Source organism: Nilaparvata lugens, chromosome 14 (genome assembly GCF_014356525.2).
Source record: "Nilaparvata lugens isolate BPH chromosome 14, ASM1435652v1, whole genome shotgun sequence".
Classification (NCBI taxonomy): Eukaryota; Metazoa; Arthropoda; class Insecta; order Hemiptera; family Delphacidae; genus Nilaparvata; species Nilaparvata lugens.
This window is the reverse complement of record NC_052517.1, coordinates 18,902,910-18,930,582: the sequence shown is the minus strand read 5'-3', so window position 1 is coordinate 18,930,582 and position 27,673 is coordinate 18,902,910. Positions and strand designations below refer to the sequence as shown.

The 27,673-nt window shown below is 33.7% G+C and overlaps 1 protein-coding gene across 1 annotated transcript in view; it reads right to left on the bottom strand.

Annotated features, from left to right (window-relative positions):
- Nucleotides 1–27,673, bottom strand: part of LOC111061265 (integrin alpha-PS2) — a gene marked incomplete in the record, with an annotated part of 223,220 nt that overhangs the window by 128,353 nt on the left and 67,194 nt on the right. Inside the window, 1 exon segment of the mRNA XM_039441193.1 lies at nt 19,812–19,936. Within this exon segment, the coding sequence (XP_039297127.1) occupies nt 19,812–19,936 (125 nt within the window).

Here is a 27,673-nt window from a genome sequence, read left to right as displayed (position 1 = left end):
TAAGATAGCATCAGCTTGTTCTGGCTAAATGGTACAAGAACTTAAAAAGGATTTGAAGGAAGTTTATTACTCATAAATAGATTATTTATAAAATATTTGAAGATTGAGGTTAGGTAGATGTATTCACAGATCGGTGACCTAGAGATCGATCAAACCGAAGAACGTAGAATCTGACCAAAACCCCTTGGCAGAGCTTTATTGCATTCGGATGGTGTGCAATGTGAAAAAACACCCGTCCACGTGGCTAATTATTAGTTAGCATGGAATTAATATTAATATATATAATATTAACTAGCATGCAAAGAGCATAAATAAAAAACCAAATAAAAATAATTTAATGTATTCAGGAAATAAGAGTTACCAGGCGCATGAATACCTAATAAAATTTGCATGCACCAATAGTAAAACGGCAGTTAATAGGCGGCAACTGTAGGCCAATTCAAAAATATTTATATATATTTATATAATTGTAGTAGATTTTGTGTAAAAATTTGTGTAATCTATGTTATCAATATGGCTCGAATGCAAAGAAATTATTAATCATATAATCTAAGCAATATTTTGGCATTTTTTGTAAGATCTATTTGAATTTAATGGCGGAGGATTGAGATATTTAAATTTTATGCTAATTTGAAAGTCGGAAAGAGAATCTGTAAAACTTGAGAAGGAAGAACCAGCACTCGCCAGCCAGATGCCACCATAAGAGGACCCCAAATATTTTAGAGCGAAGTACCTTATTAATAATTTTGTAAAAGTTAAAGTTAAAGTAAATTATTAAATTTCTTAAAAGACTTCGTGATGCTATTGTGAAGCAGAAGTCATTTTTCATTTTAATTAAATTTATAACCCCTGGAGGAGACGATTCCGGCTACCATATTCCCGGACCACATGGAGTTGGATCGACATCGGCGGCTTACAAGAAGATTTTCGACACGTGAGTGATTTAAATTTGAATTTAGTGATGGGCGCCCTAGTGCTTCGAAATAATCTGATGATCAAAGCTAGCTCGCCGAAAGGGTTATTATAAATTAAGAAATTAATAAGAGTAATACTTGCGCAAGTAAAAATTAGTATCAAAGGTATTTAATTGAAAGAAAAATATATAGATCAATATTTTAGAAATTTCTATTTAATCAAAGAAGTACGAAATCTAGGCTATCAAACGTATGCATACAATATTTAATTTTTGCAATACAATTTGCGATAATTTATCATAGTTCTAATTCACTAGATGAATGGCTCTACCTATTCCGTCAGGTGCCGAATCTTACACCCTGAGATAAAAATATATATTCGATACAAATAAATCTACTAAATACTAGAGATTTTAATATATAGATATATTTGGATTATTAGTGGCTAATTTATCAAGCTGATCTTAGAGCACATATTTATGATTGAATTATCCAAGCAGACAAGTATTAGCAAGTACATGTCACAGCTACATGCCAAAGAATGCATATGATTTCAAGATAAAGGCACATGGTAATGATTCGTGCCATAAATCTAGAATATAAAGTTAGCCTGTGATATTTTTATTGATTTCAAATATTGTTCTATTTTTTATATTATATTTTTTATCGCTCTATATATATTTTTTGCCTCGACTGATCTTTGCATTATTTATGTAATATATGTGTAAAATTTTCATGGTGTGCAATTTATTTTATATTCCTCATCTCTATAGTATAAGTATCATTTATATATATATATATTTATTATTATTGAATTACAAGAGTTATTGGAGAAGCCCATATCTAGGCCTATCAAGATTTTTTAAGACTGAATACTATTAGAAAACCACGCCCTAATTATATTAAATCTCATGCTTTACCGACTGATGCCAAGCAGGAGGCTAATCGTTATTTTAATATAAAGAATAACGTGACAACTATAAGGATCCAACACGAAGAATTTCGATCAAATGCGATTCAAGATGGCGGCTAAAATGGCGAAAATGTTGTCAAAAACAGTGTTTTTCGTGATTTTCTCGAAAACGGCTCCAACGATTTTGATCAAATTTAAACCTGGAATAGTCATTGATAAGCTCTATCAACTGCATTAAGTCCTATATCTGTAAAAATTTCAGGAGCTTCGCCCCATCTATGCAAAGTTTGATTCTAGATTCTCAATTATCAGCCTTCATATACAATTTAAACAAAAAAATTCAAGTATAAAAGATTGAGCATGAAAATTTCTACAATTAATGTTCAGTAACATTTTCACCTAAAATTGTGAATAAGCTCGAATCCGAGAAAATGAGATTATTCAATTGCAAACTGTTGGCAAATATTGATTCTATTAAATCATTCACTATGAAGAGATAGCAGACTTCGTGTGTCTCCAGCGTTATTGTCCTGTCACCAGCTGGCTTTGATCTTAGAGTAGTAGACTTGAGATGCGCGGGAACACTAGCGTCAGGTGATCAATTTTCATAACGGCAAGGAAAGTTGTGTGAGTGCACCACACCAGTTTTTTTCATTCTAGTTAGTTACTATATTTTGGCTCATACACTAATTTACAATAGATGACAGTATATAGTGTGGTTCACGTTATAATGGCAGTGGATGAAGATGAGAAAACAGCGTTGCCTTGGCACTGCCTTAATTAATTATATTTCTACATTGTCAAAGACAGATTTGGCATCGTTGGGGAGCTAGAAAAAGATAGTACTACCTGCTTTGTGGGATGATAGACAAGGATAGCAAAATCAATGTTAATCAATTACTGCCATTATAACGTGGACCTCACTATAGAACAAGAACAATCACATCATGATACAGTATCAACACAATATGATACAGTATCATCTCAACTTGATACACAACACTATGATTTGATACATTCGCTATCTGCTTTGTGGAATGATAGACAAGGATAGCAACACCAATGCTAATCAAATACTGCCATTATAACGTGGACCTCACTATAGAACAAGAAAAACCACAACATGATAGAGTATCAACACAATATGATACAGTATCATCTCAACTTGATACACAACACTATTATTTGATACATTCGTTATCAATTCTGCTTTGTGGAATGATAGACAAGGATAGCAACACCAATGCCAATCAAATACTGCCATTATAACGTGGACCTCACTATAGAACAAGAACAACCACAACATGATACAGTATCAATACAATTTGATACAGTATCATCTCAACTTGATACACAACACTATGATTTGATACATTCGCTATCTGCTTTGTGGAATGATAGACAAGGATAGCAACACCAATGCTAATCAAATACTGCCATTATAATTTTGAATTCACTATAGGTAATAACTTATTCAACGAATTTTACAAAGTATGAAGATTGAATGCAATTTGAACATCGATAGAGGAAGACAAAAAAATTATAGAATTGTAAAATCAAGAGAAAGTAGAAGAAATTAATAGAAAAGATTTACCCATAAAATCCAGATAGTATTAAATATATTAGATTAGATTAGAATTCTTCATTTATGTATCTATATATATAAAAGCGAAATGGCACTCACTCACTCACTGACTCACTCACTCACTCACTCGCATAACTAAAAATCTATCGGACCAAAAACGTTCAAATTTGGTAGGTATGTTCAGTTGGCCCTTTACAGGCGCACTAAGAAATCTTTTGGCAATATTTCAACTCTAAGGGTTGTTTTTATGGGTTTAAAGTTCGTCTTTTAGCATGTATATTCTTCTTCTCCCAATCTCTTAATTATAATTGAAAAATTCCATATCATATGTTACTATAGAACTATAATCTAGATAGAGTACCTCTTCGAAACAGTTGTTAACTGGCAACTAAATTAATAATTTTGTCAGGTTGGCATTAAGTTGAGTTGACTTTGTTAGGTTGGCACCAAGTTGAAGATTTAAATGCATTTACCGCGGAAAAATTGATTGGGCACTGCTACTTCAATCCTGGGAATATTATATTACTAGCCGTCAGGCTCGTTTCGCTCGCCATATCCGTTTAGCCAGACGTTTAGTCTGGACCTCCGACTGGATTGTCCTAACATATGATAAAAATGCTCAAATGAAAAATGCAGGCGAGCGAAGCGAGCCTGCTGATCTCATTCTTGGACGATCCAGTCGAGGGTCCAGGGGGCGGAGCCCCCTTGCTAGACGGATATGGCGAGCGAAGCGAGCCTGACGGCTAGTGTTACAATATAGACTCATACACAATTAAATGACAATATTGCTAACTAAACAAATTTCACAGAGTATGAAGAAATAATATAAACCGTTATGATGATCGATTACGCATTGAATTTGGCTAATATAGTATTGTGATGTAACTTCATAAATCGGCGGTGTTTCAACAAACAATAATTAATTTTATTATTGTTTGTGTTGATTGGAAGTGTTCATGGGAAGGATATAGAGTAATATCCTTCTCATCAACACACGACCGGGAAGAGAGATTGATTGATTGATTGAGTACTTTATTTATGTAGATTACAATATATACTGGCTTATACACTTATATACAATAGCTTACAATACAGCAAAATTATAGATGAATTTACATAATATAGACTAAGAAAATAATTATTGAACTGTATATGATATGAAAAAGCAATTTGTAATATAATAACTATAGATAATAATTATATGTTATGCATCTACATAAATTGGCGGAGCTTTGGACATATCAATGTCCATTCTTCGGAAAGAATATTAAAAATATCCTCCCCACTAACTCTCTACCAAAACGTTAATTTAATTAATTAAACTAATAAGGATTTATTTATTAATGGAAATTTTGTAAAAGTTTTAATTAATATAAATATTTAAGAGAAAAAAAAAACAGAAAATTGATAGAGTAAAATAATTATATAGGTAGATAAGAGAGAGAGAGAGAGAGAGAGAGAGAGAGAGTGAAGGAAGAGCGATAGGAGTAGAAAAAGGACAAAGAGAAGAAGGAGAAATATTGAAGAATTGGAAGAATAGAAGGAGGGGAAAAGTGGAAGAGATAGAAGAAGTGGAAGCAGTAGAGGAAGTATAAGAAGAAGACGAAGAAGAATAAGAAAAAGAAAAAGGGGAAGAAGAAGAATGGTGAGGGAAAGAAGAAGTGGGGAGAAGTGAAAGGTGTAGAAGAAGTAGAAATAGAGGGAGAAGAAGAATAAGAAGAAGCAGAAAAAAAAGAGGAAGAAGTAAAAGAAGAAGAGGAAGAAGGAGAAGAAGAAGAAGAAAAAGAAGCAATAGTCGAAAATGAAAAAGGAAAATCGAGATGCAAACAAAGTACATAAAAGGTTGGCAAGCTGTTTAAATAATTGCTGTAGAAAATGTTTAAAATATTTGGAATGACTTAACCTGAAATTGATCCCAACTGTAGTAGAATTTCCTACTTCAATCTGTCAGTATTGTTTGAATAGGAAGCAATGATGTTATCTCATAAGGAATACTGACAGATTTGAGTGAATCTCACGTTAAATGTTCCGCTGATATTCTTTACTTGATAGAAGCTATTTTGTTTCACTTAACAATCTACTATAATAACAGAACATGACTATAAATAAAGATGTCTGACATAAAATAATGGCCCATATGAATAAAACGAGAGCAAATGCTCATGAGCAAGAGCATGAAGCATGAGGTTTTGCTCATGAGCAAAAGGTAGAAGCAAAAGCTTTTGCTCATTTTTATATGAATAAGCTTTACCTTATGCTCCTGAACTCCGTGGAGCAAATTCATCGGCTGATTCGCTTTTGTAGCCTTACTTTGTTTTTATAGCTCACGGAAGCGCTAAATATGCAAGTAGGGGGCTCTAGACTAGACTCACCTTTTTTGAAGCATTTGCTTCAAAAGTTGAGCAAATGATCAAGTTTGTTCATACAATTTTGAGTATAAGCTTTTACTTTTGAGCAGATGCTCAAACTATTTTTTTGATGAGCATGAGAAAAAGGTTTTACTCACGTTTATTCATAGAAAATGAAGCAAATGCTCCACATTTTAGAAGTATATGCAAATGCTCAACTTTATTCATATGGCCCAATGATTGTGTAGACCTACTCTTTCAAGAATGTATTCGATCAAAAGCTCTGGTAAAGTCAGAAATGCATTGAGAGATGTTATGAATTTGAACTGAAGATGATCATATACAAAAGGTGAGAATTGTGCAAGATTTTTCCTGTGATCACAATCTATAGTGAGGTTCACGTCATGACAGTATTTAATCAACATTGGTGTTGCTATCCTTGTCTATCATTCCACAAAGCAGATAGCGAATGTATCAAATCATAGTGTTGTGTATCAAGTTGAGGTGATACTGTTTCATATTGTGTTGATACTGTATCATATTGTGCTTGTTCTTGTTCTATAGTGAGGTCCACGTTATAACGGCAGTATTTGATTAACAGTGGTGTTGCTATCCTTGTCTATCATTCCACAAAGCAGATAGCGAATGTATCAAATCATAGTGTTGTATATCAAGTTGAGATGATACTGTATCATATTGTGTTGATACTGTATCATGTTGTGGTTGTTCTTGTTCTATAGTGAGGTCCACGTTATAATGGCAGTATTTGATTAACATTGGTGTTGCTATCCTTGTCTATCCTCTTCTATTCTAGCTGAAGTTACTTCATGCATTTCACGAACATAACCTAGTTCAAAAATTCCGAATCAAGAATTTTGTTGAATTTGGCAAAACTTCCACCTGGAGCGCTGAAGGTGGTTTTTTGTAGCAGTTTTGCTGTTCCTATTTCGGAACAGAGAAACAAACTCGACTGTAAAGAAAACATATGGTTCCATTACAGTAGAGTAAATGCTGTAATGAGAATCATATGTTCATTTGTTCTGCTAACAGCTGTTTACCGGCTTGATTTCATGCATGGAAAACAGCTGAGATTGAATGACTATGACAAAAATTATATTAGTCAAAATGATAGGAATGCGTGAACCTTAGACCAGTTATAGAATAGACACGGCTCATTGTATATTCATACTAAAAGTCGATGAAGCCAACATCGTCAGCCAAATCCACCCATCTTGACGTCACAGCAATGACGTCACGAATGGTAAAGACATTATAGAAAACTTTTTTGAGTTTGTTGTGTGTTAAACTTACATTGTTGTTAGCTTGGTTGTGACGTCAAGATGGGTGGATTTGGCAGTAGATGTTGGCTTCAGAGGCTAGACTTCCCAGCGTGTCTATTCTATAACTGGTCCAAGGCGTGAACACACACATTTAATCATTCATCAGCCGATTACGGATATGTATTTGAACAGAAACAGAACTCCAGTCAAAAATTTATCCGAACTTTTGTATTCTTTCAATACTATGAAGTTATTGAAAGATTATGTCCGTTTAAGGAATGCATATATCTATCTCTCCACTGGTTCTTACCGAATGAACGGATGCAGGAGAAGAAGAAGAAGAAGAGGAAGAAGAAGAAGAAGAAGAAGAAGAAGAAAGAGGAGAACAGGAGTGATAAGCTTCTAAAAAAAACAGATGGCTGTTATCTGAACTATCAGTTTCATGTTAAGAGCTCAACATAAATCATCAAAAACATAAATTATTGCACTGTTCAAAATTTCTTCTGCTATTTTTCTCTTCACATTATTCTTCTTCCTCCTCTTCCTCCATCTCTCTCACTTTATCCCTTTCTCTCTCATTCTATCTTGTCATCCCATTCTTTCCTCCCTCTTATTGTTCTCCCACTTCTTCTACGTTTTCTTCTTCTTTTTCTTCTTCTTCTCTGTCTTTTTCTTCTTCTTCTTCTTCTCTGTCTTTTCTTCTCCTTTTTCCCTGTTTCCCTTCTTTTTCATCATCATCATCATCATCTTCTTCTTCTCTGTCTTTTGTTCTTCTTTTTCCATGTGTTTCCCACCTTTTTCATCTTCTTCTTCTTTTTCTTCTTCTTTGTCTTTTTCTTCTTCTTTTTCTTTGTTTCCCTCCTTTTTCATCATCTTCTTCATCTTCTTCTTCTCCTTCTTCTTCTTCTTCTTCTTCTTCTTCTTCCTCTTCTTAATGTTCTTTTTCTTTCTCTCCTTATTCTTCTTCTTCTTCTTCTTCTTCTTCTTCTTCTTCACCCTCTTCTTCTCCTCCTTCTTCTTCTTCTTCTTCTTCTTCTTCTTCTTCTTCTTCTATCACTTCTTCTTCTCCTTCTTCTTCTCCCTCCATCTTCTTTTTATTCTTCATTTTCCTCTCCTACTTGTTATCCGTCCATCTTCTTCATCCTCGACTTCTCTTCATTTTTTTCTCTCTCACACTTTTCTCTCTCTCTCTCTCTATCGCTCTCTCTAATTCTATTCTAAAAAAAAACTATTCTATTCTCTCTTTCTCTCTGATATCACAAGCCGGCCCGCTCAAAAGCTGCTGACAATTTTATAGCTTCGATAAAAGCATTAGAAATCGCTTCATAAAGAAAGGAGAATAAATTCTTCGGCTTTTATTTTGTCTGTTTTTTGGTAGTCGGTGAATTTATTTGTTTGATAAATATCTGCTGTTTGCATTTTTACAGTGAAACTAAAATGGAAAAACTGGGAACTGGAAATGGTATGCGAGGTTGGAATCTTTCACATTTGAAAAATCAAAATGGAATATTCATTTTATCATTTGTTTTGTCTTGTATGTTACCTCCTTCTTCACCTACTTCTTCTTCTTCCTCCTTTTTCTCAGATTCTTTTCACATTCCCTGTTTCCTCTTCTTTGTTCCATTGTTTACAACTTTCCTTATTCTTCCTCATATTTTTCTTCTTCCATCATCTTTAATTTGAATAACAAATAGTGAGTAGGTTTTTATGATTTTGTATTCAAATTTTTTAAATAAGTGCCATATTTCTAAAATTTTTAATTTATTGTGATACATTCTGTAATTTATTTAGAGTATAAAATCAACCTTCAAAATTCAAAATTTTAAATCATCATTCTTGGACCGAAAATCAAGTAACGAAGCAGTGTGTGATCATATAACCTTATCTTTTGGACAACATTAACATTTTATCAAAATTTTTGGAGAGAAATAGTACAGGCTCAGCCTAGTTTTTCCTCCAATGTCATAATTTTATTATGATTATAGTATTTTATACAATAAATAAAATGAAAATAAATGAAAATGAATCATTCATAATCTTCATCACATCTCCTACATTGACTCCACTTTCCACATTTCCATCTTTTATCTTCTCTTCTACTCTTTCTAATTTTTCTCCTCTTCCTTCCGATCCTCCTTATCCTTCCTCTCCTCCTCCTTCTCCTTCTTCTACTCTTTCTCCTGATTCTTCTCATGCTTCTGTCTCATTATTTCTCCTTTTCTCCTGATCCTCAACATTCTTCTCTCTCCTTTTTCTCCTTCTTCTTCTCCTATTACTTCTCCGGTCGTGTGTTGATGGGGAAGATAATTCAAAATCCATTTCAGACAGTGGACAACATTATATATTAATACACTGCCGATTTATGGAGTTACATTATAATAAGGATATACGAATACATTCAATTTTAAATGCAATTAATCATTTTTCATACTTTACAAGCTTAAAATAATTAGATATACTCTCATTAATTGGAAATAATGAGTGTATAAGTAATTCTATTATATTAAGCAAGCAATTTCTGTATTTTTATATATTTGGTTATTTTTATATCTGGCTATTTCTATATCTGGTTATTTATGTCCAACGGGTCTCGAAAACGGCTCTAACGATTTTCACGAAATTTGGAAACATAGTAGGTTTATGATTTAAAGATTCGATTGCACTAGGTCTCATCCTTGGGAAAACTCGCTGAACGACATTAGAAGGATAATTCATCCTTGGCTGAAACAGCTGTGGATAGAAAAAAGTGAGTATGTGAAAAATCAAAATATCGCATCCTAGAAACTCATTAGATGACGTATAGCCAGCTGTGAAATATAAACACGATCATTTTAGAGAATTGTGTTATGTTTATCAATGAATAAATATAACGAGCTAAGCTCGGTGCCCCGATATTAATATATTATAACTCTAATTTATTATCAGGAATGAAGGAATCAATTTAATCCAATCTAACTCTTCCCCACTCCTTTACTTATCCTTCGTTTATCTTCTTCACTTTTGGTAGAGAGTTAGTGGGGAGGATATTTTTAATATTGTTTCCGAAGAATGGACATTGATATGTCCAAAGCTCCGCCAATTTATGTACATGCATAACAATATCATTATTATCTATAGTTATTATATTACTAATTGCTTTTTCATATCATATACAGTTCAATAATTATTTTCTTAGTCTATATTATGTAAATTCATCTATAATGTTGCTGTATTGTAAGCTATTGTATATAAGTGTATAAGCCAGTATATATTGTAAACTACATAAATAAAGTACTCAATCAATCTCTCTTTTTCTGTTTCTCCATCCTTTTTTCTATTCTTTTTCCATTTCTATTCCATTTTTCTTTCAAGCACTACCAAAATTCTATCTCATTAATTACTTCTATGTTTTATTTCTTATGAAGAATTCAACTTCTTATCCTTTTCCTTCTCTCTTCTCTCTTTTCTATTCTCCATCTCTTTTCCATTTTATCCTTCTCCATCTCTCTTCTATTCTCCATCTCTTTTCCCTTTTATCCTTCTCCATCACTCTCCTCTCTATCCTCTATCTCTTTTCCCATCTATCCTTCTTCATCACTCTCCTCTATTCTCCATCTCGTTTTCCTCCTATCATTCTCCTTCTCTCTCCTCTATTCTCCATATCTTTTCCATTTTATACTTCTCCATCTCTCTTCTCTATTCTCCATATATTTTCCATTTTATCCTTCTCCATCTCACTTCTCCATTACCTTTCATCCTTCTTCATCTATTCTCCATCTCTTTCCCATCCTTTCCTTCTCCTTCTCTCTTCTCTATCATCAATATCTTTATCATCCTATCCTTCTCCTCCTCTCTCCACCATTCTCCATCACATCTCGATCTCTCTCCTCTATTCTCCATTTCTTCTTCCTCTTTTCCTCCTAACCTTCCCCTTATTTTCTGTCTTCTATCACTTTGCAGTCATCAATCAGAAGCTGTTTAACCTCTTAACGTTGGGGGTTCTCAACATTATATACCACACACACACACACACACACAAATAATCCATTAGTATATAAGGCAAGCTTGCAGAGGTCGCGACCTTTCTAACCATATTTGGCTATCAACACTTCTTTCTCCTTCTTCTTCTCTTCTTCTTCTTCTTCTTCTTCTTCTTCTTCTTCTTCTCCTTCTTTTCATCCTCCCCCTTCTTCTTATTCTTCTTCTTCCTCTCCACCCTCTTATTTCTCTCTCCTAGTGTTTCAGCAATAATCAACCAACTGTGCCACATGTATAATACAGTCGAACCTCTCTATAACGAACCTCCACTAAACGAAATCCTCTACACAACGAATTTTTACCTGGTCCCATGACATTTTAGAGTTTTGGCTGCTTATTTACCTCAATTCAACGAATTTCGGTCCTCTCAACAACAAAGTTTTCACTTGACTCCAACATACAATTTGTAGAGTGTACAGGAAGCAGACGGTCATTTTCAAGAAATTGTTTAGTTTCAGCAGAAAGGTCAATTGACTAAAAATAATGGAAATTCAGGGAGAAAGAAGATAAGGTGGTAGCCAGTTAATAGAGGTTGAAACACATGTCGGAAATTGAATGCAAGTTACTGGAAATTGAATTCCAAGAAGTTGTAATTTGTAGACCAGGCCGGTGAACGACTGGACTTTTCCATTCTTGCTTTTGTAACACATTTCAATGAGTGTGAATGAAGTAGAAAAATATTGCTACATAATATGTACTTTGATTAAACTCCACTAATAGTACAAACCAAGCTTTCTGGAAATAATTGGTGAGTTTACTTACTTAGCCATTTGCAGCTTTAGTATTTACAAGTTTGTGTTTCTTCAATGGTTCCAAATTTCCTTAAATAGCTGAATATTATTTGTTACAAGTCGTAATTGAGTGGAATATTTCTAATCAATTTATTAATTCAAGCCATCTAAATTCAAAATTTATAGTTTTCATGTTTATTTTGGACTGGAATTTTGTGAAAATTGTACACGTGAAATTCTAACCTCATCTTGGACTTTGTCACCTATAAATTTGGAAGAAAAATAGCACAAGGACTACCTTATTATTTTATCTACCAATGTTATTACATCAGTCTCATATGTATTGCAAATAAATGAAATAAAATATATACATTCTATAAATATTCAGAAAAACATTTTTTTTTTTTTATTTTAAACAGCATGAATTTTCAAATTTCCATATTAATATTGGCCTAATAGGTACCCTACCTACATTCGCGATGATATGTTTTATGTCATATTCATTCATTTACGGCCGTGATACGACATTACAAGATCCATAAGATCGTAGCAGTTTTCTTGACAGAGCAACCTCTCAATAACGAATACCTCTCTGCAGCGAATTTTTTCTCGGGATAATCGACTCCGTTATACAGAGGTTAGACTGTAATTGAAATTTCGCATACTCATTTTTACTTTCCTTGCTCTATTACCATAGGTAAGGAAAGTATTGCTTTCCGAAAAAAATTAAGGTACCCCAATTTCTAAATTTCTATACGTTTCAAGGTCCCCTGAGTCCGAAAAAGTGGTTTTTGGGTATTGGTCTGTATGTGTGTGTGTGTGTGTGTGTGTGTGTGTGTGTGTGTGTGTGTGTGTGTGTGTGTGTGTATGAGTGTATGTGCGTCTGTGTACACGATATCTCATCTCCCAGTTATCAGAATGACTTGAAATTTGGAACGTAAGGTCCTTACACTATAAGGATCCGACACGAACAATTTCGATCAAATGCAATCCAAGATGGCGGCTAAAATGGCGAAAATGTTGTAAAAAACAGGTTTTTTCGCGATTTTCTCGAAAACGGCTCCAACGATTTTGATCAGATCCATACCTGGAATAGTCATTGATAAGCTCTATCAACTACAACAAGTCCTATATCTGAAAAAAAATTCAGGAGCTCAGCCCCAACTATGCAAAGTTTGATTTTAGATTCTCAATTATCAGCCTTTAAATACAATTTAAACAAGGAATTTCAAGTGGAAAATATTAAGCATGGAAATCTCTGCAATTAATGTCCAGTAAAATTTTCACCTAGAATTGAAAATAAGCTTGGAATCCGAGAAAATGTGATTATTAAATTGCAAACTGTTGGCAACTGTTGGTTCTATTAAATCATTCACTACGAAGAGATAGATGACCTCGTGTGTTTCCAGCGTTATTGACCTATCACCAGCTGTCTCATATCTTTGAATAAGTAGACTTGAGATGCGCGGGAACACTAGCGTCAGGTGATCAATTTTCTTAACGGCAAGGAAAGTTGTTTGAGTGCGCCACACCAGATTTTTATAAATTCTACTCCAACTAATAATTTATCATATTGTCTCAATTTTTTCCAACCCTTTCTATTTTTTAGTACAGCTACATTATAGTTATTATATTGTTCCATTATCATAGTACAAAACTGATGATTATAAGCAAGAATAACATAAATGGAGATTACCTATATATCAATCAAGCACTAGTGGAAAGAGTAAATAAGTATAGCAACCTGGGAACCATAATATATGAAGAATGGGATATTACTGAGGAAATAAAATCAAGAATGGGAAAGGCCAGATCAGCTTTCAATAGAATGGGCTCCATCTTCAAGAGCAAGAATTTCTCCCTAGAAACAAAGATGAAAAATCTGGAGTGGCGCACTCACACAACTTTCCTTGCCGTTATGGAAATTTATCACCTGAAGTTAGTGTTCACGCGCATCGACTCTACTACGCAAAGATCTGAGCCAGCTGGTGACAGGACACTAACGCTGGAGACACACGAGGTCTGCTATCTCTTCATAGTGAATCATTTAATAGAATCAACAGTTGCAATTGAAATAATAACATTTTCTCGAATTTTGAGCTTATTTCAAATTTTAGGTGAAAATGTTACTGAACATTAATTGTTGAGACTTTTATGCTCAATCTTCACCATTTGGAATTTTTTGTTTAAATTGTATGTGAAACTGAAAATTGTGAAATCTAAAATCAAACTTTACCTAGATGGGGCGGAGCTCCTGAAATTTTTACAGATATGGGACTTTTGGCAGTTGATAGAGCTTAACAATGACTATTTTAGGTATAAATTTGATCTAAATCGTTGGAGCCATTTTCAAGAAAATCGCGAAAAACCATGTTTTTGACAACGGACTTGAAAACCGATTTCGAGCCGGAAAAATCTCATTTTCTGCTCTAGGTGCGAAATATACTATTGAAAAGAGGGGCCCAGGAAGAAGAATAATTTCTTGGCTAAACAACATTCGATCCTGGTGTGGAAAAAGCTGCATGAAAATATTTCGTATTGCCGTGGATAAAGTGAAAATCGCCATGTTGATCGCCCATGTTCAAAACGGACAGGCACAACAAGAAGAAGAAGAAGATCATAGTACAGTTGTTCACTTATTCAAGGCTATAATAAATAGATAATTATTATTTAACGGAAATCCCAAATAAAATTAAATTAAAAAAATGCACTCTCTATTTAATTCCAGCTATAATAAATACTTTGACGTATTTAACGCGAAATTAAACCCTAGTAAATTTATTACTGAATTCACCCTGAGATGAAATAATGCTAAATGGAATGAAATTAGTGACCTACAATATTTATATAATTGAAAAATTTTGAATTCAATTCTGAAGATTCATAGAAAAACAAATCGCTTAGAATGTTGATTTCAATTTGAGTAAATTTTTCATTTCTCTATCATTTACAATCCATCCACTGTTCAATCTATGTATTCCATTGAGTATTTATACAGTTAATTGATGGACTGTTAATTCATCAATGATTTCCTTTTTACTGTATCAATCTACAATAATTAGTTTACTCTTTAAATCAAGTTTAATCAGATATTGTCAGACTAACGTCGATCTTTGGTTTCTTAGAAAGCTCAGCTTCCGTTAGATTCTGCCATTGAGCTGATTGTAATTGGGATTCAAATAGTGTACTGGAAGAGAGTGATAGAGAGAGAAAGAGAGAGAGAGAGAGAGAGAAATGCATCTGACAGTGGTAAGAGAAATCTTGTCAAGTGGTCAGTTTAGATTGGAGATGAAAACAAATAAGGAGAGGAAGAAAAAGGAGATAAAGAAGAAGTGGAATAAGAAGAAGAATTCAAGAAGTGGATGGTGGGGAAGAAGAAGGAGAAGAAGAAGAAGAAGGAGAAGAAGAAGAAGATGAAGAAGAAGAGAATCTGTCAAGAGACAAACTAGTGTCAAGTGTCTGTAGTTGGAGAACTACCACTTGGAGCCTGTTTTATTCACCTTATCTAGATGCTCACTACATACTTTAGAGTTGCTTTATTCTTCTTATTCTTCTTCTTCTCCTTCTTCTTCTCCTTCTTCTTCTCCTTTCTTCTTCTTCTTCTTTTTCTTCTTCTTCTTTGTCTTCTTCTTCTTCTTCTTCACCTACCTTTCAACTTCTTCTTATTGATTTTTTCCGATTTTTTCTTCTTCTATTTCTTTCTTCTTTTTTTCTTCTTCTCCTCCTCCTCCTTTTCTGTTTTTTTTCTCTTTAATATTCATATTGATTAAAACTTTTACAATTATTCCATTAATAAATAAATCCTTAGTTTATATAACGAAATTAACGTTTTGGTAGAGAGTTAGTATGGAGGATATTTTTAATATTCTTTCCGAAGAATGGACATTGATATGTCCAAAGCTCCGCCAATTTATGTACATGCATTACAATATTATCTATAGTTATTACAAATTGCTTTTTTTTCATATCATATACAGTTCAAAAATTATTTTCTTAGTCTATATTATGTAAATTCATCTATAATGTTGCTGTATTGTAAGCTATTGTATATAAGTGTATAAGCCAGTATATATTGTAATCTACATTAATAAAGTACTCAATCAATCAATCATTCAATCTACTTTTACTTCTCTTTCTTATTTTCTTCTCCTCCCTCTCTTCCCTTTTTCTTAGAAGAAGAAGCTGAAGAAGAAGGAGATGAAGAAGAAGAAGAAGAAGAAGAAGAGGAAGAAGAAGAAGAAGAAGATGAAGAAGAAGAAGAGGAAGAAGAAGAAGAAGAAGAAGAAGAAGAAAGAAGAAGAGGAAGAATAAGAAGAAGAAGAAGAAGAAGAAGAAGAAGAAGAGGAGGAGTAGGAGTAGAAGAAGATGGAGAATAAGAAGAAGAGGGAGAAGGAGTAGAAGGAGAAGAAGAAGAAGAAGAAGAAGAGGGAGAAGGAGTAGAAGAAGAAGAAAAAGTAGAAGAAGAAAAAGAAGGTGAAAAATATACAGAAGATAGAAAACAGTGAACAAAAAATAAAGGAGAGAAATCTGAAAACAAAAAATCTAGAATCTAACACTGAGCATGCGTGTATGTATCATAGAAAATAATCAGTGATACATCTATAGTGAAGTCCACGTTATAATGACAGTATTTGTTTAACTTTGACTTTGCTATCCTTGTCTATCATTCCACAAAGCCGGTGATACTATCCTTTTCTAGGTCCACAACGATGCCAATAATATTTTTAACAGTGTAGAAATATAATTAATTGATGCAGAGAATCAACATCACTATTCTCTTATCTTTATCCACCGCCATTATAACGTGGACTTCACTATACAATGCGTGTATCTCAACAGAATACCAATTTGTGTTTCCACTTCTAAATAATAAGGCTATCAAAACTTCAAGATCATTTAACTAACAACAATTTGCCAACACCTGTGTTTCGCATTGCAAAAATAGAAACAGAATTAAATTTATCGACTCTATCTAGAAGCCATCTGTCATGTGCACGAGATCCTGTAGTGAGGTCCACGTTATAATGGCAGTGGAGAAAGATGGGAGAACAACGTTGCCGATCCTCTGTCTTGTCAATGCCTTCTACAGACGGTAGCTGATACAGGTTTATTGATGTAATATAACCGGTTCATTCTCGTTTTAAATAATCAATTATATTTTATCAAGCAAGAAATTATTGACCGAGCGAAGTGAGGTCTAAGATTCAAGTCGATAGTTTGGAATTTCTTTTAATGTTTGAAGGTTTAAATTTTTATATGTTGCGCATTTACAGCGAAACGTGTTAACAGATTTTCATGAAATTTGACAGGTATGTTCCTTTTTTAATTGCGCGTCGACGTATATACAAGGTTTTTGGAAATTTTGCATTTCAAGGATAATATAAAAGGAAAAAGGAGCCTCCTTCATACGCCAATATTAGAGTAAAAATTAGACTATAGAATTATTCATCATAAATCAGCTGTCTAGTGGACTAAAATACTACCCGTTCAAAAACATCTAACATATTGAAAATATATCTTTCCATGAACGTTGTAGACAGTTGCAGCCAGACCTGATAACAGCGCTCACACTCACATTCCGGGACGACACGTCACGGTACGATAGGACAGAAAGCTCTATGTTTATTTAGGATTTTTTCTAGACATTTGAAATAGATAAATTATTTATAAATTTTTGAGAAAACATAACAACAGGTCAATGTAACTACTGAGCGCGAGGTCTACTGTTCACAGAACTACTAGTATTTTATCAAGCAAGAAATTATATCTTTCAATAACTTCATAATTGAGATGAAATATTTTGGTAATTAATTATCAATTTCACATTGTTAAAAGACGGTCTGGCAACAGGGCAAAGCGAGAAAGAGATATCGCTATCCGATTTGTTGAATGATAGACAAGGATAGCAATACCATTGCTAATCAAACACTGCCATTATAACGTGGACCTCACTATAGCCTTACTATAGGAGCTCTGATTTCAAATTAAGATAAACCGCATTTTAATTCGAAAGCTTATTCGTAAAGTTGTCAAGTGTTCTCTTGGTTTCTTTGTAATTCCCTCTTTTCTATCGCCTCATTCGTTGTTCTTATTCCATTCTACACCTTATTCATAAACGTGTAATTAATTCTCTTGTTTTTATTTCCATCTGTAAGTCCGTATGAACTAGTGTAGTGCTTGTTCAATTAGTGTCCAGTGAAAGAGCAGAGCAGTGATTGAGTGAATCTAGCTTCTATAGTGCAGTCATAAGTGAACATATTAATTAAACAATCAATATCAGTAAGAATATCTAATGAGATATTCGCTGTTAACATTTTTAAGTAGTATATTAGGGTGGAAAAAATTAGCTCATTAGTCTCCAGACTAGATAGCTATAGTATTGACAATAAAAAAAAAAATCTGTAATTCTTTCTATTCTCCGCCTCATTCCTTGTTTTTAACCAATTCTACACCTTCATATTAAATCCTATTTTTTTCTGTTATTTTGTTCTTTCAAGTGTTCTTGTGTTTCTCTGTTTGTAATTATTGTTCATCTTCCACTTTTTTCGTATTTTCTCTTTCATTTTATTTCGTCAGGATCGTTCTTCATCTACTGATTCTTACATCAACCTTTCTCTTTTGTTTATTTTGCTTCATTCTTTGTTTTCCTCTCACCACCTATATGTTTCTCTTAGCCTTTTTTCTTCAGGTGTTTGTCAACACAATATGATACAGTATCATCTTAACTTGATACACATCACCAAGATTTGATACAAAACTTCGAATTCTTCAAACCATGGCATATTTTCTTATGCTATCTTTTTCCTATGATATCATTATAAATGATACAGTATCATCTCAACTTGATTCACAACATATGTTACAAAACTTGCAAATTTTGAATGAATTCTACAAACTATGGCATATCTTCTTATGCTCACTTTTTCTATGGTAACGAAATAAATGATACAGTATAAACAAAATATGATACAGTAATATCTCAACTTGATTTAGTATCATCTCAACTTGATCCGCAACACCATAATTTGATACGAAACTCGCAAACTTTGAATGAATTCTACAAACCATGGCATATCTTCTTATACTATCGTTTTTCTATGGTATCAATATGAATGATACAGTATAAAAAAAATATGATACAATAATATCTCAACTTGATTCAGTATCATCTCAACTTGATACACAACACCCTGGTTTGATACAAAACTCGCAAACTTTGAATGAATTCTATAAACCAGGACATATCTTCTTATGCTATCTTTTTTCTATGGTATCACTATAAATGATACAGTATCAACACAACAAAATACAGTATCATCACAACTTGATACACAACACCGTAATTTGATACAAAACTTGCAAACTTTGAATGAATTCTACAAACCATGGCATATCTTCTTATGCTATCTTTTTTCTATGGTATCACTCTAAATGATACAGTGTCAACAAAATATGATACAGTATCATCTCGATTTGATACACAACACCATGATTTGATACAAAACTTTGAATGAATTCTTCAAACCATAGCATATCTTCTTATGCTATCTTTTCTCTATATTATTACTTTTTTATGGGGTCCTGGGCTCCACCGGTATAATCTTTATTGATTGATACAATAATTACATTATCAAAATGATAGAGAGAGGAAAATTAAGGTAACCTTGTGCTATTCCTCTCCCAAATTTAGATAAGGTTACACATTGTCCGAAATAGGTTGAGTCATGTAGTTGTTCACTTCACTACATTTTCAGCACTCAAGTATTTTCACAAAGTAGATTTTCAAATTTAGATGCTTCAAATCAAACATGGAAGAAATATTTCACATTATTATGGCTGAAAAAGGAAATATTCACTCACATATTATGGGAATAATTTTGCAGGACAAAAACAAACTTAATTTTCTAAAAGCACAGCTAAAATACCAATTACAAAATTTCTAAGTATCAATAAAACTGTGGTTTTTGACAATTTCTTAGTATTTTTCATTCAAAATTACAAAAGACATACAAAATAAACTCACCATTGGGATCAAAAACGACCTCTTGGCAAGCGTCATCTCTGTTTATGTCACATCTGTAGACGGCTCCCCCTCTTCTGACCCCTGGTTGCCGGGGGGTTTCAGCTTCTGGGGCTCCAACTAGTACCCTGGAAAATAAACTGAGATTAGAGGAACTGAAGTCTAATACATTAGATTCAAATCATGATATTATCACAATTGAACAAAAATTTATTATAAGATTTAAATGATACTATTACTAGTGGTGTGGGAGGAGTTGGAGAAGAAGGTGAAGAAGACGAGAAAAAAGGATAAGGAGGGAGATGGAGAGAAAAAGAGGGATGGAAAGAGGATAATATTTCTACAATGTTGTGGACTACAATATTATCATGCTGACTTATATAATATTTTCATGAAGGAAGATTATTACATTTATGTATTTACGTACATTGGAAGGCCTATTATATTTGGTTTGTATTCTAATCCATAATAACTGATAATATAGCTGACTATTGAATGAATTTACCAAAGTATTGTGTGGAAAATGATTGGTTGATATTTGGATGGAGTGTGCATTGAATTGGGATAATATAATATTGTGTTGTATCTACACTAAACGGCCCACTAACAACTCATAACCCTACAGTATTGGACAAAGTATTGTGTGGAGAATGAATGGTTGATATTTGGATGGAATGCGCATTGAATTGGGATAATATAATATTGTGTTGTATCTACACTAATCGGCCCACTAACAACTCATAACCCTACAGTATTGGACAAAGTATTGTGTGGAGAATGATTGGTTGATATTTGGATGGAATGCGCATTGAATTGGGATAATATAATATTGTGTTGTATCTACACTAATCGGCCCACTAACAACTCATAACCCTACAGTATTGGACAAAGTATTGTGTGGAGAATGATTGGTTGATATTTGATGGAATGCGCATTGAATTGGGATAATATAATATTGTGTTGTATCTACACTAATCGGCCCACTAACAACTCATAACCCTACAGTATTGGACAAAGTATTGTGTGGATAATGATTGGTTGATATTTGGATGGAATGCGCATTGAATTGGGATAATATAATATTGTGTTGTATCTACACTAATCGGCCCACTAACAACTCATAACCCTACAGTATTGGAAGAAGATATGCGATGATATCCTTCTCCTACTCCTCCTTCTCCTTTTCACCCCTTTCTCCTCTTTCTCCTGTTCTTCAACTTCCCCTTCTCCTCCTTCTCCTCTCGCTCCTCCTCCTCCTTCTCATATTCCTCCTTCTCCTACTCCTTCACGTTCATCTTCTCCTTTTGCTCCTCCTTCTCCTCCTTCCCCTCAATATCCACCTCCTCATCCTCCTCCTTCTTTCGCTCCTCCTCATCCTTCTTCCTTCCATCATCATATATTTACAATTGATCCTCTCCTTCCACTATTTCCTACAATATCATTCCAACGACCTTGCTACCGAAAAACATTTCGGCCATCATTAATAATAATAAATGATTCTTTCATGACAGACAGAGGTTTCAGGTGGAATTTCTTGGTCATTTTTTTCTGTTTCATTGAAAGGATGATAAATGATCATTCATTCCATCCGTTAGTAGGTCACCTTGATAAGCCAAGGTTGAACAAAAATTGATTTACTACAAACTTAATTTTGGGAATATAGTCCAGTCAATATAGACATAAAAAAAGGGGGGTGTGCTTGCAATTTATATTGATTGTAGTTCTGATTTTTTAATATATTATTTGGGTACATAAGACAAGTTCGGAACCAATTTCTTCATGCAAAATTTCCACGTGCTAGATACATGGTTGCCCAAAAACCTCGTATTTTTGGCTCATTTTCCAGTTTTCAGCTATTTCTGCCAAATCTCGTAATCGGACAGAAAAGTTTGCTTCCGCTTTTTTTTAGATCATAAAATTCTGAATAAAATGAGATCATTCGGAACTCTTTATCTCCAATGAGAACTGAGTTATAATTTTTCAAAAATGAGTGAAATTTGAAGGAAAAATCAATTTTGATGTATTTCAGTTTTTCATCAACAATATCATCCGATTGTTAACATTCAGATGTATTATTCAAAATCCTTTTGGGCGTATTTTTGTGTTCTACAATCTGAGATCAGGGAGAGCGCTCTATCTCAAATAGATTTCCAGGTACACCTGACAACAATGCTCCTTGTTTTGTGAAAAACACCTAACTACATTGTCCTTACATTGATATTTTGCACAATGACATAAGTTCATGAGATCATGTTCTATGAGAAACACCCGCTAGATGCACTTCATTTTGGTATTTCCTAGTGGGGAGGATCACAATTTTGAAACAATGCTCAGATTTCATCGTACTACACTTCATTCTTCTAAGCTCGTCAAGGCGGTCCAGAATATATGCATCATAAGTCAAATTCGGTCGAGAAATGAAAAATTTATTGATGAGTGTACTTGAGCCCATATCCCAAAAAACAAAATATGGCCGATTTCTATATAACGATTTCTATGACTAATATACTACTAAATCGCTCCTAGTTTTTATCGTAGTTTTCATAATTTCTTACTGTCATTATAAAGTGGACCTCACTATAGAACAAGAACAACCACAACATGATACAGTATCAACACAATATGATACAGTATCATCTCAACTTGATACACAACACTATGATTTGATACATTCGCTATCTGCTTTGTGGATTGATAGACAAGGATAGCAACACCAATGTTGATCAAATACTCTCATTATAACGTGGACCTCATTATAGAACATGAACAACCACAACATGATACAGTATCATCTCTACTTGATACACAACACTATGATTTGATACATTCGCTATATGCTTTGTTGAATGATAGACAAGGATAGCAACACCAATGTTAATCAAAAACTGCCATTATAACGTGGACCTCACTATAAAACAAGAACAACCACAACATGATACAGGATCAACACAATATGATACAGTATCATCTCAACTTGATACACAACACTATGATTTGATACATTCGCTATCTGCTTTGTGGAATGATAGACAATGATAGCAACACCAGAGTTGATCAAATACTGCCATTATAACGTGGACCACACCATAGTTTATATTCAAATGCTTCTTGGCTTCGAAGCCCTTTCGTGTTGTTAAGCTAAGCAATCCCTTTAATAGCTTTCTGAGGTAAGAGATAGAAGGGACACACCCTTATTAACCCCAAAACCTATTTTCTATTCTTGGGGCACTTTGCAAATAGTGACTAAACCCTATTACAAATCACAATACGATCGCGTTTATCCTCCGTTTGGTTTTCTTCTCCTGCTTCTTCTTCTTCTTCTTCTTCTTCTTCTTCTTCTTCTCCTTCTTCTTCTTCTTCTTCTCTTCTTCTTCTTCTTCTTCTTCGTCCTCTCTCTCTCTCAATGTACTTCCTCTAATGCTGAAGGGTTATGAGCTGTTACTGGGCCGATTAGCTGATTGACTGAACGTAGTGAGGTCTATGTTTCAACTCGATTTGCTTTTGTCTGTCTGTATGTAACTCGATTATGGCCAAACACGTTGATAGAATTCGATGAGATTTTGCAGGAATAGGCTATTCCTTTTTCAACTGCGCGTCGATGTATACACAAGGTTTTTTGAAATTTTGCATTTTAAGGATTATATGGATAGAAAAGGAATTCCTCCATATAACCTCTGATATAACTATATAGATTGGATCAATCAGACTATTTATTTATTCATTTATTTATTTATCACATTGTGTACAAGTACTTAACATGAGGAAAGGCACAACAGGCTCATGCCCAAAACTGTCCCATTTCCAATTTATACTATACTGTCCAAATCAAAATGTTCACTTTCACTTTTCAAAATACAGTTTACGCTCTTCAATAATCAGATAAACGAGCAAATTTTGAATCAAAATCATATTTAGTCTAAAATATCAAAAAAATCTAGAACAGTAACTTATTAATTACACTAGAGTCCCGATTAACCGAGTTAATCGGGACCGCTACAACCTCGGATAGTCAAATACTCGGTTAACACGGAGGGCCTAATCTAAATAAGGGGTTAAGGAAATCAAATAAAAATACGTACCATGTGATGTACACCAACATGAACTATATTCAAAACCACACAACTAGATAATAGTAGTACATACTTTAAAGTATTAAAAAGTTACAAAGGTTTGAAAAAATCTTTGACAGTTCTTTGTGTAATCGAACTGCTTCGCTTCTTAGCTGCCAAACTGACCATGACCTTGGCCGATCTGAGGCTCGGTTAACACGGAACCTCGGTTGACCGAGACTCGGTTAATCGAGACTCTAGTGTATTTAAAAATTCTAAATTTTGAATGAAACTTATTATATTATCAAATTTATATTAAACAATAATATTATATTATCCCAATTCAATGTGCATTCCATTTATATAGAATTATTCATAATCAATCAGCTGACAAGTGGATTACTCATTAATCATAATATTGGATAATAACAAATACAAACGTGAAATAAGTTTTTGATCTTGGAGAAATAATGAAACAGTTTTTAAGATTAAATTATGATTCAACTGAATCAACTAGAGCAGGTGACATCAGATACTTGTGGATGAGAAAACTGCGTGAGGTCCACTGTTCACAGAACTACTAGTGTAGATACAAAACTATAATATATTATCCCAATTCAATATCACATTTCATCCAAATATCAATCAATCATTCTCCACACAATACTTTGTCCAATACTGTAGGGTTATGAGTTGTTAGTGGGCCGATTAGTGTAGATACAACACAATATTATATTATCCCAATTCAATGCGCATTCCATCCAAATATCAACCAATCATTCTCCACACAATACTTTGTCCAATACTGTAGGGTTATGAGTTGTTAGTGGGCCGATTAGTGTAGATACAACACAATATTATATTATCCCAATTCAATGCGCATTCCATCCAAATATCAACCAATCATTCTCCACACAATACTTTGTCCAATACTGTAGAGTTATGAGTTGTTAGTGGGCCGATTAGTGTAGATACAACACAATATTATATTATCCCAATTCAATGCGCATTCCATCCAAATATCAACCAATCATTCTCCACACAATACTTTGTCCAATACTGTAGAGTTATGAGTTGTTAGTGGGCCGATTAGTGTAGATACAACACAATATTATATTATCCCAATTCAATGCGCATTCCATCCAAAAATCAACCAATCATTCTCCTCTGAAATACTTTGGCTGATTCATTCAGTAGTCAGCTATTAAGACATAGCCTATATGTTATCAGTCAGTTTATACCTGAAAATAGGAGAAAATTAAATCTGCTGCATGGTCATGCTGTCTCCACATTTGTTACTCTATCCTTCCTCATCTTTATATTCTATTTCTGTTTTCCTTACTCCTTTTTCTCCTTATTTTTCTCTTGAAACTTCTTTTTTTCTTACTCTTGACTTTTTGACTTCTTTTCCTAATCTTTTACCTATCAATCTTTTATTTTTTCGATTGATGCGTCTTCCTCCTTCATCTTCTACTACTCCTCCTTCGTCCTCTCCTTCTTCTCTTCCTCCCCCTTCTCCATCTTCTACTTCCTCCTGCCTTGCTTCTCCTTAAACACCTCCACCACCACTTACCCCTCCTCTTCCTCATCCATCTCTTCACGCTCCTACTTATTTCAATCATCACTCGTACAATCCACTTAAATTCAGTGAAAAATGTGTCCTCCTTCTTCTTATACGTTTCCTTCTCCTTTTTCTCCTCCTCCTCTTTTGGTAGAGAGTTAGTGGGGAGGATATTTTTAATATTCTTTCCGAAGAATGGACATTGATATGTCCAAAGCTCCGCCAATTTATGTAGATGCATAACAATATAATTATTATCTATAGTTATTATATTACAAATTGCTTTTTCATATCATATACAGTTCAATAATTATTTCTTAGTCTATATTATGTAAATTCATCTATAATTTTGCTGTATTGTAAGCTATTGTATATGAGTGTATAACCCAGTATATATTGTAATCTACATAAATAAAGTACTCAATCAATCAATCAAATCTTTTTTCTCCTCTTCCTCTTTTGCCTCCTTCTCCTCTTTTTCCTCCTCCTCCCCACCAGAACCGCCTCCTCCTCGTTTCCTCTTCTCCCTCTTACTCCTCCTCTACCTCCTCCTCCTCCTTCTCCTTCTCCTTCTCCTTCTCCTCCTCCTCCTTCTCCTTCTCCTTCTCCTCCTCCTTCTTTTTCTTCTTCCTCTCAACAATCTCGTAAAATCCACTTGAATTCACTTTAAGATGTCTTTAAACTTTCACTTTACAGGATGGGCATAAAACACGTTTTATTGTAGGCGATAAAAGAAGCTTTATTTACAGAAGCCAGCGAGAATAACATCACCATTTTATGCATGTTTTATTCAATTTTATCGTGAATATTTTTTATTGACCAAGCTATGAGAGAGCAAAGAAGAGGTGGAAAGTATTCAACTAAAATTCAATATCTGTCACAAACAAACTCATATATTATTATAAAGGTTGTTTAAAATAGATATAGACCTTATGTAGCCTCATATTTGGATTATAGTGAGGTCCACGTTTCAATGGCAGTTGAGAAAGATAGGAAAAAAACTATGTCGATCCTCTGTCCTGTCAATGCCTTCTATAGACGGTAGCTGATACAGGTTTATTGATGTGATATCAACTGTTCATTCTCGTGTAAAATAATCAATTATATTATTTTATCAAGCAACAAATTATATTTTTTAATAATTTCATAATGAATTTTCATGAATATTTTGTCAATAATATATTAATTCTACATTATTGAAAGACAAACTGGCAACAGAGCAAAGCGGGAAAGAGATAGCGCTGATTTGTTGAATGATAGACAAGGATAGCAACACCATTGCTAATCAAAAACTGCCATTAAAACGTGGACCTCACTATAGAGATAATATGTGTATAAAAGAGAGAGATGATGTGAGTAAGAGAAGGAGAGAGTTAGATAAACATTGGACCACAGAGAGAGGAGGAAGAGAGTGTAAAAGATAGTGAGATTGATTGATTGATTGATTGAGTACTTTATTTATGTAGATTACAATATATACTGGCTTATACACTTATATACAATAGCTTACAATACAGCAAAATTATAGATAAATTTACATAATATAGACTAAGAAAATAATTATTGAACTGTATATGATATGAGAAAGCAATTTGTAATATACTAACTAAAGATAATAATTATATTGTTATGCATCTACATAAATTGGCGGAGCTTTGGACATATCAATGGTAGCTGATACAGGTTTATTGATGTAATATCAACTGTTCATTCTCGTTTAAAATAATCAATTATATTTTTGAATAATTTCATAATCAATTTACATAATTGAAATAAAATATTCTATCAATTAATTATTAATTCTACATTGTTAAAAGACGAACTGGCAGCAGAGCAAAGCGAGAAAGAGGTGGCGCTATCAGCTTTGTTGAATGATAGACAGGTATAGCAATACCATTGCTAATCAAACACTGCCATTATAACGCGGACCTCACTATAGAACAAGAACAACCACAACATGATACAGTATCAACACAATATGATACAGTATCATCTCAACTTGATACACAACACTATGATTTGATACATTCGCTATCTGCTTTGTGGAATGATAGACAAGGATAGCAATACCATTGCTAATCAAACACTGCCATTATAACGTGGACCTCACTATAGAACAAGAACAACCACAACATGACACAGTATCAACACAATATGATACAGTATCATCTCAACTTGATACACAACACTATGATTTGATACATTCGCTATCCGCTTTGTTGAATGATAGACAAGGATAGCAATACCATTGCTAA